The 13,960-nt window shown below is 36.3% G+C and overlaps 1 protein-coding gene across 1 annotated transcript in view; it reads right to left on the bottom strand.

Annotated features, from left to right (window-relative positions):
* Positions 1–262: 262 nt before the first annotated feature.
* The window catches only part of bach2a (BTB and CNC homology 1, basic leucine zipper transcription factor 2a), a 67,857-nt gene continuing 54,159 nt past the window's right edge, over positions 263–13,960 (bottom strand). Inside the window, 3 exon segments of the mRNA XM_059352912.1 lie at positions 263–2,421; positions 5,244–5,321; positions 5,323–5,451. Of these exon segments, the coding sequence (XP_059208895.1) occupies positions 2,014–2,421; positions 5,244–5,321; positions 5,323–5,451 (615 nt within the window). The 3' untranslated portion in view covers positions 263–2,013.

Here is a 13,960-nt window from a genome sequence, read left to right as displayed (position 1 = left end):
AGTCTTGTGTTCCATGTTGAGTACACAGAATAACAGAAGAGCAGCAGAGTTGAAGAGGTTATCAGCCTCCTAGTGGTCCTTTCTGCTCAAAGAAATCACAATTCTGTCTGCTATGACATCTCCCTCTTTTGAGCACAAGTACTGCTCCAAAAGTGTTAGTTACATCTACTATAAGCACAACCCAACATCAATATTAATTTATAATAAATAACAGAGATGGAACTCAACAAACAAAGTGTATTTAAGCTTTTTCAAAGATGCGTCTAGAAGGCCAACCAACGCGAATGTAATAATACCCACAAACGCAATAAACCACAAATGTAATAAAAATCTGCAGCTTTTAATGTAATAATTCCACAAACGTATTGCATTTTCCACAAACGTAATAACCGCTGCCTATTACAAACGTAACATGTGATTTCCAACAAATGTAATAACTATTATGTTGCAGGGCCTTAATACGTTTGCAAAATCCATCTGCTGGCTCTCCACTCCGCTAACACACAACGGAGGATTTTGCACCCGCGGTCAGTATTAGTAGTGTATGTATAGACAAACAAACACAACAACAACAACAACCACAACGGCCATTATTCATTGCGTTATTACATTTGTGGGAACTTATTTAAATATTGAAAGTTGAAGATTTTCACTTCCCCACAAACGTAATAGTTAATGATCCTTCCGCAGGTTCACCTACGGAAACCTTGTTACGACTTTTACTTCCTCTAGATCAGGAATGGGCAACTTAAATGCTGGAGGGGCCACAGCTTTTCATCAAAACTACCACAGGGCCACATATAGGACCGTACACTTAACCAGAAAATATGTTTACAGTGCAGTAACTTAACATATTTCATGCTCAAATGCATGTAGAACAGTAAAAATAGGAATACAAAAGGTTTGAAGCAATAAAAAATAACCACTTACTGTGATTTCTTATTTTATCAGTTTATCAAGAACAGCAGACCAACATTAATTGCAAGAAGTAATTTTGTGCATTTTTACACTGCACTTTTAAGATTTCATGCTCAAATGCATGTAGTTGTACTGAGGGCCACTTCAAGTGAGGGTGCGGGCCGTATGCGGCCCCCGGGCCTCCAGTTGCCCATCCCTGCACTAGACAGTCAAGTTTGATCGTCTTCTCGGCGCTCGGCGGTAATAGTTATTACGTTTGTGGGAAATCTCGTGTTACGTTTGTAGTAGGCAGCTGCTATTACCTTTGTGGAAAATGCATTAGGTTTGTGGGATTATTACATTAAAAGCTGCAGATTTTTATTACGTTTGTGGGCGTTACAGTCCGGCCCCAACAGTTCTTTTCGGCTATTCCAATTCTGCTGACACTAAGTGCAGTGGGGTTGCCAGGTTTGAGAACAAACCCCGAACCTGGATCAACTGTATCTGGCAGTTAAATGCGCTAAAGCACAACAGTACAGCTGCTGATAGGCATGCTGTTTCACTACGGATGGAGCCAGGCTGCTCACAGGCTTTATGCTAAGCTAGGCTAACCAGGTCCAGTCTTGGACCTAAAACAGACATGAGATTAACAACGATCTGGACGTGCCACTGTCTGAAAGAAACATGTTGAAACATTGCTTCAGACAGACTTACAGATCAAATATGAACTATTATGATTATTATATTGTTTAGTTATTAATTATATTTACAAATTAATCAAGCGTATGTAATTATTAAGATTTGACAGGACTGTAAAGTAAAGTGCATGCACATGTTAACAGGGACATTACTGAACATTCTGAAGAATTCCTGAGTTGAACCTCCCATGATGCACGAGAGAGGGAGGGAAGCTGACGGGAAGAAAAGTCAGGATGAGACAAAGAAAGAAAAAAAAAAAAGGAGAAAAAGCTGCCAGTGCTTTTGTTTTATCACCAGTCCAAAATACCTGTTGAACAGTATTGCTGATAAGACAACGCTTATGTCATCCACTAGAGATAAGAAAAAAATACTTCAAATATCAAGGTGTGGAGAAGTATGAGTGTTTGCCACCAAACTCTAAGTACAGTTCGCTCCTGTCTGTTCCTCTGTTGTACATTTCTCAGTCATTTCCTGACAGAAATCCACTGTTACAGTGGGGCTACATACTTCCTCTGTGGATCCCAGCTCCAGTGGACACTCTGGGTTCTCCTGGCCCAGACCGGACACCTCCACCCCACACTTCCTCTCCTCCTGCCCCCCCTGACTCTGTTGTGAAGCAGGTGACCTGGGCCGGGAGGAGCCCTCGTCAGAAGAAGGCGACGCTGGGTTGGATGTGAGGTCGATGCTGGCGGAGACAGGAGGTGCCTGGCTGCCCTGCACCTCCCTACACACTTGCTGGGAGAGGAAAGAGAGGTTCTGCCACAGCTCCGACATACACACCTTCAGCTGGTTGCGCTCACTCAGCAGCTTCTCCTTCTCGCACACCTGAGTTCATAAGACAGTGAAAACTTGGTCAGGTATAGCTGTGAAGACTGTCTCCACCATCACAACAATATCTGTGATGACTGTCTCCACCATCACAACAATATCTGTGATGACTGTCTCCACCATCACAACAGCTGTGATGACTGTCTCCACCATCACAACAGCTGTGATGACTGTCTCCACCATCACAACAGCTGTGATGACTGTCTCCACCATCACAACAACAGCGTGAGTCATTCATTTAATCGTTGTGTTCATATCAATGTCAGCACATTAGCGTAACTGAAGCTACAACTACAACAGCTGTAACTACAGCTCAACTCCTGGGCCTCTGGTTAGCAATGTTATAATAGTTTTGGATTTTTCATTAGTTTTGATTTTGTTGTCAATTTTTGTTTTCAAATTCAGTTTTCAGAGTGAGTTTGCTAGTTTTAATTTGTTTTTATTTTTTGAAAAATGCTTAGTTTTAGTTTAGTTTTTATTAGTTTTAGGTTTTTTTGTAATGGGGTATTTGTTGGGTGCGAGATTCAATAAAGTCACAATAAATGTTTCCTTCATTTCCTTTGTCTGATGCATCTCAGCCCCAAAAAGTTTATTCAGTCATAAAACCGGATAGATTAAATAGATTTCATATCAACCAAAAGGTTTACGTATGAAAACAGTTGACAAAAACCAAAACAAAGGACATTTTCACTATAATTTTAGTTACTTTTGTAACCACAAAATACAGTTTCAGTTATTTATCGTTTTAAAAAAACCCTCTTTTTTAAATTTTTATTTCAGTTAAGGAAAATGTTTTTTCAATTCTAGTTTTCGTTATTTTGTTAGTTTTCATTAATTATAATAACCTTGCTGGTTAGTTGCATGCTAAATACATGCAAGTGCATATTCCTAGATTAGATTAAGGTGTAATATAAATAATAAATATATACAGTATAATAGTACCACTTTGTGGTTGTTTACAATAGCTGAAAAGGATGTAAACATTAGTGGGGAACACCCATTATACCTAATTTGATTGTTAATTTCTTTCCAGTCTCTGTGTTGAAACAAAATGTCACAATCAGTTGCTTTAGAATGTGGAGCTGCAATTTGCCAATATGGCCACCAGAGGGCGTGCTGCACCATGTAAAGAACTCTGTAAGCCAGGGGTCGGCAACCTTTACTAACAAAAGAGCCATTGTTGGACACAAAAGGGAAAAACAGTCGGAATGGAGCTACAAACCTTATTTTGAGCCAGATAAAACAGGCATTACTAATAGGTCATAATAAGCCTTTATTTACATGATTTGTCAGAATGCAGTGAGGAGCCAAGTGCAAATGAGAGGCTGGAAACCAAAGAAATATCTCAGGAAAACTAGGAAAACTCAAAACTAGACTTGAATTTGGCAAAAATTAAGAGGTAATGACACTGGACTTTCATAAGCTATGATGCACATTTGGGTTGACTAAATTTTAAAAAAACATTTTTACTGCTGTATATAATCTGAACATGTTTACAATTCAAGAAAACAAATTGCTTTGGGCCTACACCAATGATAAATTAAATTTAAAGAATTAAACGTTTCATTTTGTATACATTTTTTGTAAGAGCCATTGCAGACGGCCTCAGGTTGCCGACCCCTGTTATAAGCCAAAGAACAAGCAAGTAGTCAGCAACACACTGGAAGCTTCAGACCTGTTACATCCCTTAAATATTGATATTTGTGTGTGTGTGTGTGTGTGTGTGTTCTTGTACTTCCTACATAGTGAGGACCAGAACACGTTTTTTAACCAACAGAGTGAGGACATTTTTGTAAAGTGAGGACATTTCGGTTGGTCCTCACTTCTTTAAAGGCTTTTTTGAGATTTCAGACTTCGTTTTAAGGCTTAAAGTTACATCAGGTTTATGTTTAACAAAAGATAATTAATTAACTAACTGAAACTGTATTTTGTGGTTACAAAACTAACTAAAATTAAGGTGAAAATGTCCTTTGTTTTCTTCTTTGTCAACTTTTTTCATTCATAATGAAGATGGATAAGACAAAGTAAATAAAGGCAAAATTTACTGTAAAACTAATGAAAAATTCTAAACTATTTTAACCTTGCAAGGGAATTCACTGTTCCAATGTGGGCTCACAAAGATAAAAGTACAAGAGTGTGTGTGTGTGTGTGTGAGAGAGAGAGAGAGAGAGAGAGAGAGAGAGAGAGGAGAGAGAGAGAGAGAGAGAGGAGAGAGAGAGAGAGAGAGAGAGAGAGAGAGAGAGAGAGAGAGACGGAGAGAGAGAGAGTGTGAGTGTGATTATCTATAGCAGCTATTCTCAACCTTGGGGTCGGGACCCCAATTGGGGTCGCAAGATGATTTCGGGGGGTCGCAAAATCATTTTGGAAGTCAGCTCTGTCTCCACTGTGTTAAAGTGTTCATGTGTTAATGTGTTTTAGTCTTTTTGGTCATTTCATGTCTTTTTTTGGTCATTTTGTGTTTTGTTTTTTTGGTAATTTTGTGTCTTTTTTTTGGTAATTCATTTTGTGGTCAATTTGTGTCTTTTTTTTGTCATTTTGTTTCCTTTTTTTGGTCATTTTGTGTCTTTTTTTTGGTAATTTTTTTTTCTTCCTTTGGTCATTTTGTTTCCTTTTTTTTTGGTCATTTTTGGTCATTTTGTGGTCAATTTGTGTCTTTTTTTGGTCATTTTGTTTCTTTTTTGGGTGATCTGAACTGTGCGTGTGAGGATTGTGTTCAGTGAGCGGGGGGTCTCGGACAACATGCATGTTAAATTGGGGGTCGCGACTCAAAAAGGTTGAGAACCACTGATCTATAGAGTGTGTTTGTAATATGACCCTACCAGTTTGCGTATCTCTCCCTCCAGGTTCTGGATACAGTCCAGCTTCCTCTTGCGGCAGCGCTGGGCGGCGATGCGGTTTCTTGCTGCGGCGGCGGATGTCGTGGATGAACTCCAGCTGCTCTGAGGTCAGCTTGTGCATCTTGATGAGGATCTGGAAGTCATTGCGTGGCAGGTTGGTGATCTGGTCCACAGGGAAGGGCAGCTTTACCTAAAAGGACCACAGGGTTTTGGTTCATTTTAGAGCACTAGATTTTTACAGTGAAAAACTGCTAAACCATGACAGTAAAATGATAAATGAGTAAATTCAGTTTCAGTAACAATGAAACAACGTAAATGTATTTACATTATTTATATTTGGAAAAATACATTACTCCACTGTAAAATACACTGGCACAGTGACGGCAAGCCGTCACTGTGATTTTTGCATTTCTTTTTTGTAAAAGTACATTTTCTCACTGTTAAATGTACTAAACACCTCTAACAGAAATATACTGTAATATTTAATGGTAAAATCTTTCATTTATGCAGCATTTATAAAATATTTTCTTGTCAATTCTATGGCAGAACAGCGTTTCTTTTGATGGAGAAACTTTTTATTTTTTAAGGTAAAATATGGAATAAAATGTCAATCTTAAATGTGAAATCAACAGTGTTAATATCATTTTACCGTAATATTAGAAAAAGTTTCACCGTATTTATTACGGTAAAGTTCTGGCAACCACAGCTGCTGTTTTTTTTACCGTAAAAACAACAGGTTGTTTTTTACAGTCACATCATATCATATCATATCATATCATATCATATCATATCAATATGTCGTAATTAATCACTGTCATCATTTCCCATAACTGAGCCAAGTACTGCCACTACCTCTGTATATGTTTTGTGATATTAATCTTTTATTCTATGTTATGACTCACAGTTAACAATATTACAACAGAACATCAATCAGATATAAGACTGTGCTTTGTTGTAAAGATGCAAAAAAAACAATTTTATGTTTGTGATTTGAATGTAATTCTAATTAAGTTGTTGGATCAGTTATATAACAGTCTACAAAGTGTTTCTAAGAAGCACTCTTATTGTGGTGTTGTATATGCTATTCATGGAAAAATGTGTATAAGCAGCATCATACATTGTTTCATATATGTATATAAATATTCATTTTCATATTGTTGTTGTTGTTGTTTTACTATACTACTATTTACTATTTACTATTGTTTACTATACCCATATTTGATATCCATTTTTTCTTCACCTATATGATGTGACAATTATTTTTTCAATTTAACCTACTTTATCAACATATTGAGCCCAAAAATACACAAAAATCATGAAATCCGAGTTGAAAAATTATACTATTTACTACGATAAAAACCACAAATATGCTCAATGAACTGTTTCGGAATTTGAAAATGTAAACATAGGATACAAACATGAACACATAAAAAGGTAAAATTTAAATATAATAAAACTACATACAAAAAAGTCCCATAAAAACATGTATATTTATAGCCGTTTTTTTTTTTCTTGTTAGCTGCAACTCTTCAAAAACAAACTATGTGCAAAATTACATATTATCATTAATATCTTATATCTTTGGTTTTACATGACCTGGGAATGGCAATGTTGAATGTTTTTTTGTGAAACTTCACGTGATCTGATCAGGACGGCATGATCATAGACCCCAGAGGGTTAATGCACCAGTAATAATATATATAGTAATAGTATATGATATATATCGCTCATAATATTTCTTTACTTTTACTTACGTAGTATTTTCATTGGAGGACTTTTACTCAGTGGAGTACTTTTTAATTGTAACATTTTCTGAAGTAAATCTGAATTAATCTTATGGCATTCTGTAATATGAGCAGCATTCAAAAGAGGCCAGATGGAGGTTAACTCTATGGAGTCTTGGGCTATTTTGTCCACTTTTGAATCCTTTTCATCCTGCCTGTATACACCACTTAAAAATGTTTAAATGCCATGTTGGTCACCTATATGACCTAATAATAATATATTTTTTATTCTGACTTACTGGATCAACATTTTGAACCAACAATTTTGGTAATTTTGTGTCTTTTTTGGTAATTTTGTCTTTTTCTGTCATTTTCTGTCTTTTTTTGGTAATTGTGTGTCTTTTTTAGTCATTTTGTGTCTTTTTGTTCCTTTTTTTAGTCATTGTGTGTATTTTTTGGTCATTTTGTGTCTTTTTTAACCCTTTAGTCCAACATAAAATGTGATTTTGAATCTTTTTTTTTAACTTTCAAAACACTATCATGCTCAATAAAGAATTTTAAATGTTGCAAATGTGAACAAAGGTTTCACATCTAACATATAAGAGGGTTCCATCCAGTTCTATCATTTGATACTAAATCTATTTGAGCTAGTCTCCAGTTGTACTTGGTATATCATCATCAAACTGAAACTGGCCTCATGGAGTTTACAGCCAGAACGTTAGAGGTAAATTTACAGTAGGGCTCCACGCTGCTTTGTTTTCTAGTCTGGATGGAGTCAACAAGTCTTTGGTGCTTTTGGAGACTCCAGAGGGTTAATACAATGTAAATTCACTAGGTGTCAGTATGATGCTGTTTATTGATTCCAGCAACTGTGACACAAAGAGAACAGAGTGTGAGCTCTTTGTGTCACTACCTCATTTAAATATGGACAAACACATTTTCATTTACTGCTATGAATCTATATCAGATGCATTCGTACCATGTGTGTTTTGCTGTAATTCATAATGTTGAATGTAGCAACTGATGATGTCATTCACTCTGCTTAACTCATTTGTTGGAACCTTTGTTATACTCACATTCTTTTACACTGCAAAAAAGGTGTTTAGTCTAAAAACCAGATAAAACTGTAAATCTGAGGGAAATGACCTTGCTGCATGGACAGATAATTTACCTTGACAAGATTTCTTTAATTAAGATTATTAAATCTAGAAATAAGCATGTTGAACACTAGAAATTAACTCTTAAAACAAGATAAATTATCTAACACTTCTAAATCTAACGTTTTTTATTGGTAAGAAACGAATAATCATCAGGTCACTCTGCTCGGGCCAGTTCATCACTGCTGGCAGCTTTAATTTATCTGGTTTTAAGAGTTAATTTCTTATTTTAAGCGTTCAACATGCTTATTTCTAGATTTAATAATCTTAATTTAAGAAATCTTGTCAAGGTAAATTATCTGTCCATGCAGCAAGATCATTTCCCTCAGATTTACTGTTTTTATCTTGTTTTTAGACTAAACAGCTTTTTGCAGTGTATCCCTCTACTGGTCTGCCCGTTTCTGTGTTAGTATTTCTTTATGTATTGACTGCTTTGTTGCTGTAGCTGTGGACAACTACTTACTTTTAAATGTTGATTATTTAATCCAAGGCAATGTTTAGGAGTGAATACTCTGTTGACTACTTCTATTGTATTGGCTCCATGTTACACTGCAGCAGAGCACATCACAACAGTCTGCTGCCCGCATACCACAATGACATCATTCACTGCTCTGGAAACATAAGGAAGTGTGTGTGTGTGTGTGTGTGTGTGTGTGTGTGTGTGTGTATAGTGTGTGTAGGTGCTGCCTGTCCTTTACTATATAGACATCTATATATAGCTCCATGACTCGCAGTCACATAATAAGGTTGGAATGACAGAGTGAGCCTTGGATGATCATAAATCCACTCACCAATCACTCTCTCTCTCTCTCTCTCTCTCTCTCTCTCGCTGTATTTATCTATCTTTCTCTCTCTCTCTCTCTTTGTGTGTGTCCCCCATTTTAAAAAACCTTTTTTGACAGATTCACATTTTTGGAAATGTGTTTCTCTAATTAGTTTATATTTTTTTACATTTGGTGAGGAAGTGTAGCTCTGTCTCTCTTTCTCAATTCAATTCAATTCAATTGGCTTTATTGGCATGACGTAACATTGTACATATTGCCAAAGCAAGCGTCAGAAAAAAAAAAAAAGATAACAGTAAGGAAAGCAATATTTACAATAAATTATTATAATTCTATCATTCATTTTAAAGGAATTAAGAAAAGAAAAACTAATAACAATAAAAGAAAGCAATTCTCTTCTCTCTGTGTGTGGTGTTCTGGTTTCCAGTGTGTGAAACCTCATTTCATCACTTGCTCGTGTTTAAAACAAACAAACAGAAAAACCTGCAGGTTTTTGTGTCATAAACTCAAAAGACAATTACATTAAACACACACTGTAAAATAATTGTTAAGTATCCAAACATGAAGCCAGTACAGCCAGGCCTCCAGAAGAGGGTTTGGGCCACATGATGTTCTGAGATCGATCACTGAGTGCATTTAAATGAGCACCAGTATGTAAATGCATTGGTATGTATTATGTAGTATGTAATAGTAAATCTGAGTCACCTTTCCTCAATCCACATTCACTGCCGATAAATAAAACCATCATGTTGGAAATGTAATAAATGTTTGGACTTCAAGTCACATTTTGACAAATAGGTACACAGCAAAAAAGGTGTTTAGTCTAAAAACAAGATAAAAACAGTAAATCTGAGGGAAATGATCTTGCTGCATGGACAGATAATTTACCTTGACAAGATTTCTTAAATTAAGATTATTAAATCTAAAAATAAGCATGTTGAACGCTTAAAACAAGAAATTAACTCTTAAAACAAGATAAATTATCTAACACTTCTAAATCTAAAGATTTTTTTTATCTTATAATTTATAATTTTCAAATAATTTTCAATGTAGGTATGTTTTAGTAGTATCCCTTATACATTACAGTAATTTTCAATTTTATTAATTTGCTAATTTGCTTTTCTAGGCTACTGTAACGTCCAAATCTCAACTGCATTTTAAATATATTACAATATTTTTAATGTTTTGGGTTTTTTTTGTATTTGATTACAGTGTTTGATTTGATTGATTACTTTTATGATTTCTATCTTTTACTTAATTCAGCTGTTACTTTGCCTGCAGTGACCACATTTTCTCTTTTGTGCACATTGATTGGAGCTGGACTGATCTAACCGGGCTTACAGAGTTGTTTAGTAACATGATTTGAAATATCAGTTATCCTGTGTTAAAATGTGAATGCCAGTGTTGAATTTAGTTTTAGCCTGTGGACAGAGTTTTTCTTTCAGAGGCTCTAACAGGCTCATTTTAACACTACAGAGAAATGATTGATATCATATTAAACTAAAAGATCTGAGGAATGCACTGGTACCAAGTCATGATTGTCTGGAAAGAGATTAATTCAAAATTATAAAGATTAATTAGTACTTAATGTGTTGAACAAATGGTATTTATATATATATATATATATATATATATATATATATATATATATATATATATGCACTATATATCAAATGTTCCAAATCTTTTTACATCTTAAAAATGTATTTTAATGTATTGAATACTATTACATTAATAAATTAATCAATTAATATTACAGCTTTATGAAAATAACAACGTGACACACAGTACTGAGCTGCATCTCAAATGAATCTTCATATTGTGATTACTCAGTAAATTCATAAATAATCAGTAGAATACTTGATTAAGAAAAACAATTAAATATCTCCATTAATACCTAAATAAAAAGTAAAAAGGCAAAAGAGCATTTCCTATCATTTCCTATAACTGAGCCAAGTACTGCCACTACCCCTCTTTATCTTTTTGTGATATAAATCTTTTATTCTATGTTATGACTCACAGTTAACAATATTAGAACAGAACATCAATCAGATATAAGACTGTTCTCTTTGTCGTAAAGATGCAAAAAACAATTTAATGTTTGTCATTTGAATGTAAAAGAGCTGAATGCAGAGTGAGCTGGAGAGGGTCTGGGTGGGCTGGCCTGATTTGAGAGGGCAGATCTGGGGTCAGGAGGAGCAGATGGTGGAGGGAATGTGGCCAAGGCACCTTCCACCTGCCTACAGGGCACCCTAGGGTGTGTGTGTGTGTGCGTGTGTGTGTTTGTGTGTGTCCGCTCTATGGGTGAGACAACTGGGTCAGGGCAAAGAAGTGGGACGCAGCCCACGACATATATATATGGAGTTATAAACAATGTAGGTACACACCCACACACACACACACACACACGCACACACACGCGCACACACACGCACACACACACACACACACACACACACACACACACACAGTTAGTTACCTTTGTCAATAAGCTCAGTTGCCAGTTTAACAAACATTAAACTAATGCAGTCGAATCTATTAGTCAACCTCAGTCAAGGTTACAATGTTTAGATATTATTAAAAGAGTTGAAGAGAGGTGTTGGTTGGCGGATGTGGCTCAGTTGGTAGAGTGGTTGCCCACTGAACGAAAGGTTGGTGGTTCGATCCCTGATCATGGCAACCTACATGTGTGAATGAATTCCCAATGGTGGCAGGTGCCAGCCTCTGCCACCAGTATGAACGGGTGAATGAGCGCAATCTGTAGTGTAAAGAGCTTTGAGTGGTCGTAAAGTGACTAGAAAAGTGACTATATAAGTGCAGGTCCATTTACCATTTGATCAACAACATCATGGACTGCCTCCAAAATGACCTGTACGTCTCTCTAAAACAGTTTAAACTGAACATTACATGGCTGTATTACAGGACAGTTAAATTAGACTGTATTTGGTTTAGCTAGGTCGGGGTAGGCAACATGTGGCTCTTCAGGACGTCTGCAACAGCTCTGAAAAAAAATGTATACAAAGTGAAATGTTTATTTCTTTAAAATGAATGTGTCATTGGTGTAGGCCCAAAGAAATTGGTTTTCTTCAACTGTAAATGGTAAATGGACCTGCACTTATAAAGCACTTTACACTTTACTCTTTACACTACAGACTGACTCATTCATTCGTTCACACACACATTCATACTGGTGGCAGAGGCTACCCTAAACGGTGCCACCTGCCACCATTGGGAATTCATTCTCACACACCGATGAACGCAGCATCGGGAGCAATTTGGGGTTCAGTATCTTGCTCAAGGGTACTTCGACATGTAGGCTGCCATGGTCAGGGATCGAACCACCCTCCGATTGGTGGGCAACCCGCTCTACCAACTGAGCCACTACATCTTAACATGTTTAGATTATATACGACAGTAAAAATGTTTGGTTTTTTTAAAGTTAGTCAACCCAAATGTGCATCATAGCTTATGAAAGTCTACAAGCCAGTGCCATAACCTCTCAATTTTTGCCAATTCAAGTCTAGTTTTGAGTTTTCCTAGTTTTCCTGAGATATTTCTTTGTTGTCCAGCCTCTCATTTGCACTTGGGTCCTCACTGCATTCTGACAAAAACATAGAATTAAATGCTCATTATGACCTATTAGTAATCTCTGTAGGCTAATTTAGAATGAAGGCTGTTTTATCTTCATTTTAGGCTCAAAATAAGGTTTTTCCCTTTTTTTGGCCAACAATGGCTCTTTTATTAGTAAAGGTTGGCGACCCCTGAGCTAGGTCGACTGAACAAACTTCCAACTTCTTACAAGATGTTGATGATTTGTTTAAATTACTATGTTTAAGACATTGATATGGTTCTGTTAGCAGCAGCAACTGGCACACATCTACAACCCCCAGAGAAGATGGAACACTGTGCAAAATCTAAATGAAAACAGAAAGTATCAAATTCACGATTCAGGGTGAATATTATCAAACACAAATGTTTATCAGTTTCAACATTAATCACATAAAACCAGGATTAAAGTAAATGAAACATTGGCTTAAAAGGCTTAGATGGAAACATGTTTACATATAAATTAATAACTAATTTAATTAAGTCTAATAAATCTAGCAGCAGAGAGAGGGGTTTTGGTCATAATATACTAGTAGTAGTATGAGTCCACCCCATCTTCTGATACACTCCTTTTTTTTAAGGCAATGAATGAAGTTAATGCAAACTCAACACTTCCTGTGTCTGTTTCAAGTCAGAAGTCCCGTCGAAATTTGTGGCTTCAGCACATAACAAGGCTTTTATTTTGAAACGTGGAAAAATGTGTCAGTGACTTGCACCTGCATAATACAGTTCTTCAAATAAAGCTACTGCGATATTGTGGCACTTGTATAATGCTATAAATACACCCACAGTGAAATAAGACAGTAACAGCTGGGATGAGAAATCCAGAACAATCCAAAAAGTGTTGAAAATAGCATGATTGTATGATTTATGCATGTTCTTCTCGCCAGCTTACTCCCACAGTCCAAAAACATGCACTTAGGTTTAATTGGTGACTCTTAATTGTCCGTAGGAGTGAATGAGAGTGTGATTGTCTGTCTCTATGTGTCTGAGGATAATGAATGAATGGTAACAAATTAATTTGATAACATGGCTGCCTCTTCTACAGCTGAGAAAAGTCCTACTTCTTTAAGGAAACTAGGAAAACTATAATATTAGCATTCAAAAATTACCCAACATATTATTATCTGTTTGTGGGGTTTAACATAATCTTTTTAACTTGTTTGTTGACATCAACACGAATCATTTAGCAACAAACAATGTAAAGTTCGTCTCTATGACCAGGGCTTGAAGCGAAAAAAAATCCTGTGCCTGTAAATCTTTTATGCATCTTTTATGTCTGACGCCAGGCAGAGGACGGAGCAAAACCGCTGTGGAACCACGCCCGGTGGAAATCCACAGAAAGGTTGAGGTGTGGGAGAGCGCACCCACGGACCGTATATAGCCGCGTTTCGACTACGACCGGGAAAGTCTCAGGCCACGCCCTCTCA

Source organism: Centropristis striata, chromosome 16 (assembly GCF_030273125.1).
Source record: "Centropristis striata isolate RG_2023a ecotype Rhode Island chromosome 16, C.striata_1.0, whole genome shotgun sequence".
NCBI lineage: Eukaryota > Metazoa > Chordata > Actinopteri > Perciformes > Serranidae > Centropristis > Centropristis striata.
This window is presented reverse-complemented; position numbering and strand designations above follow the sequence as displayed.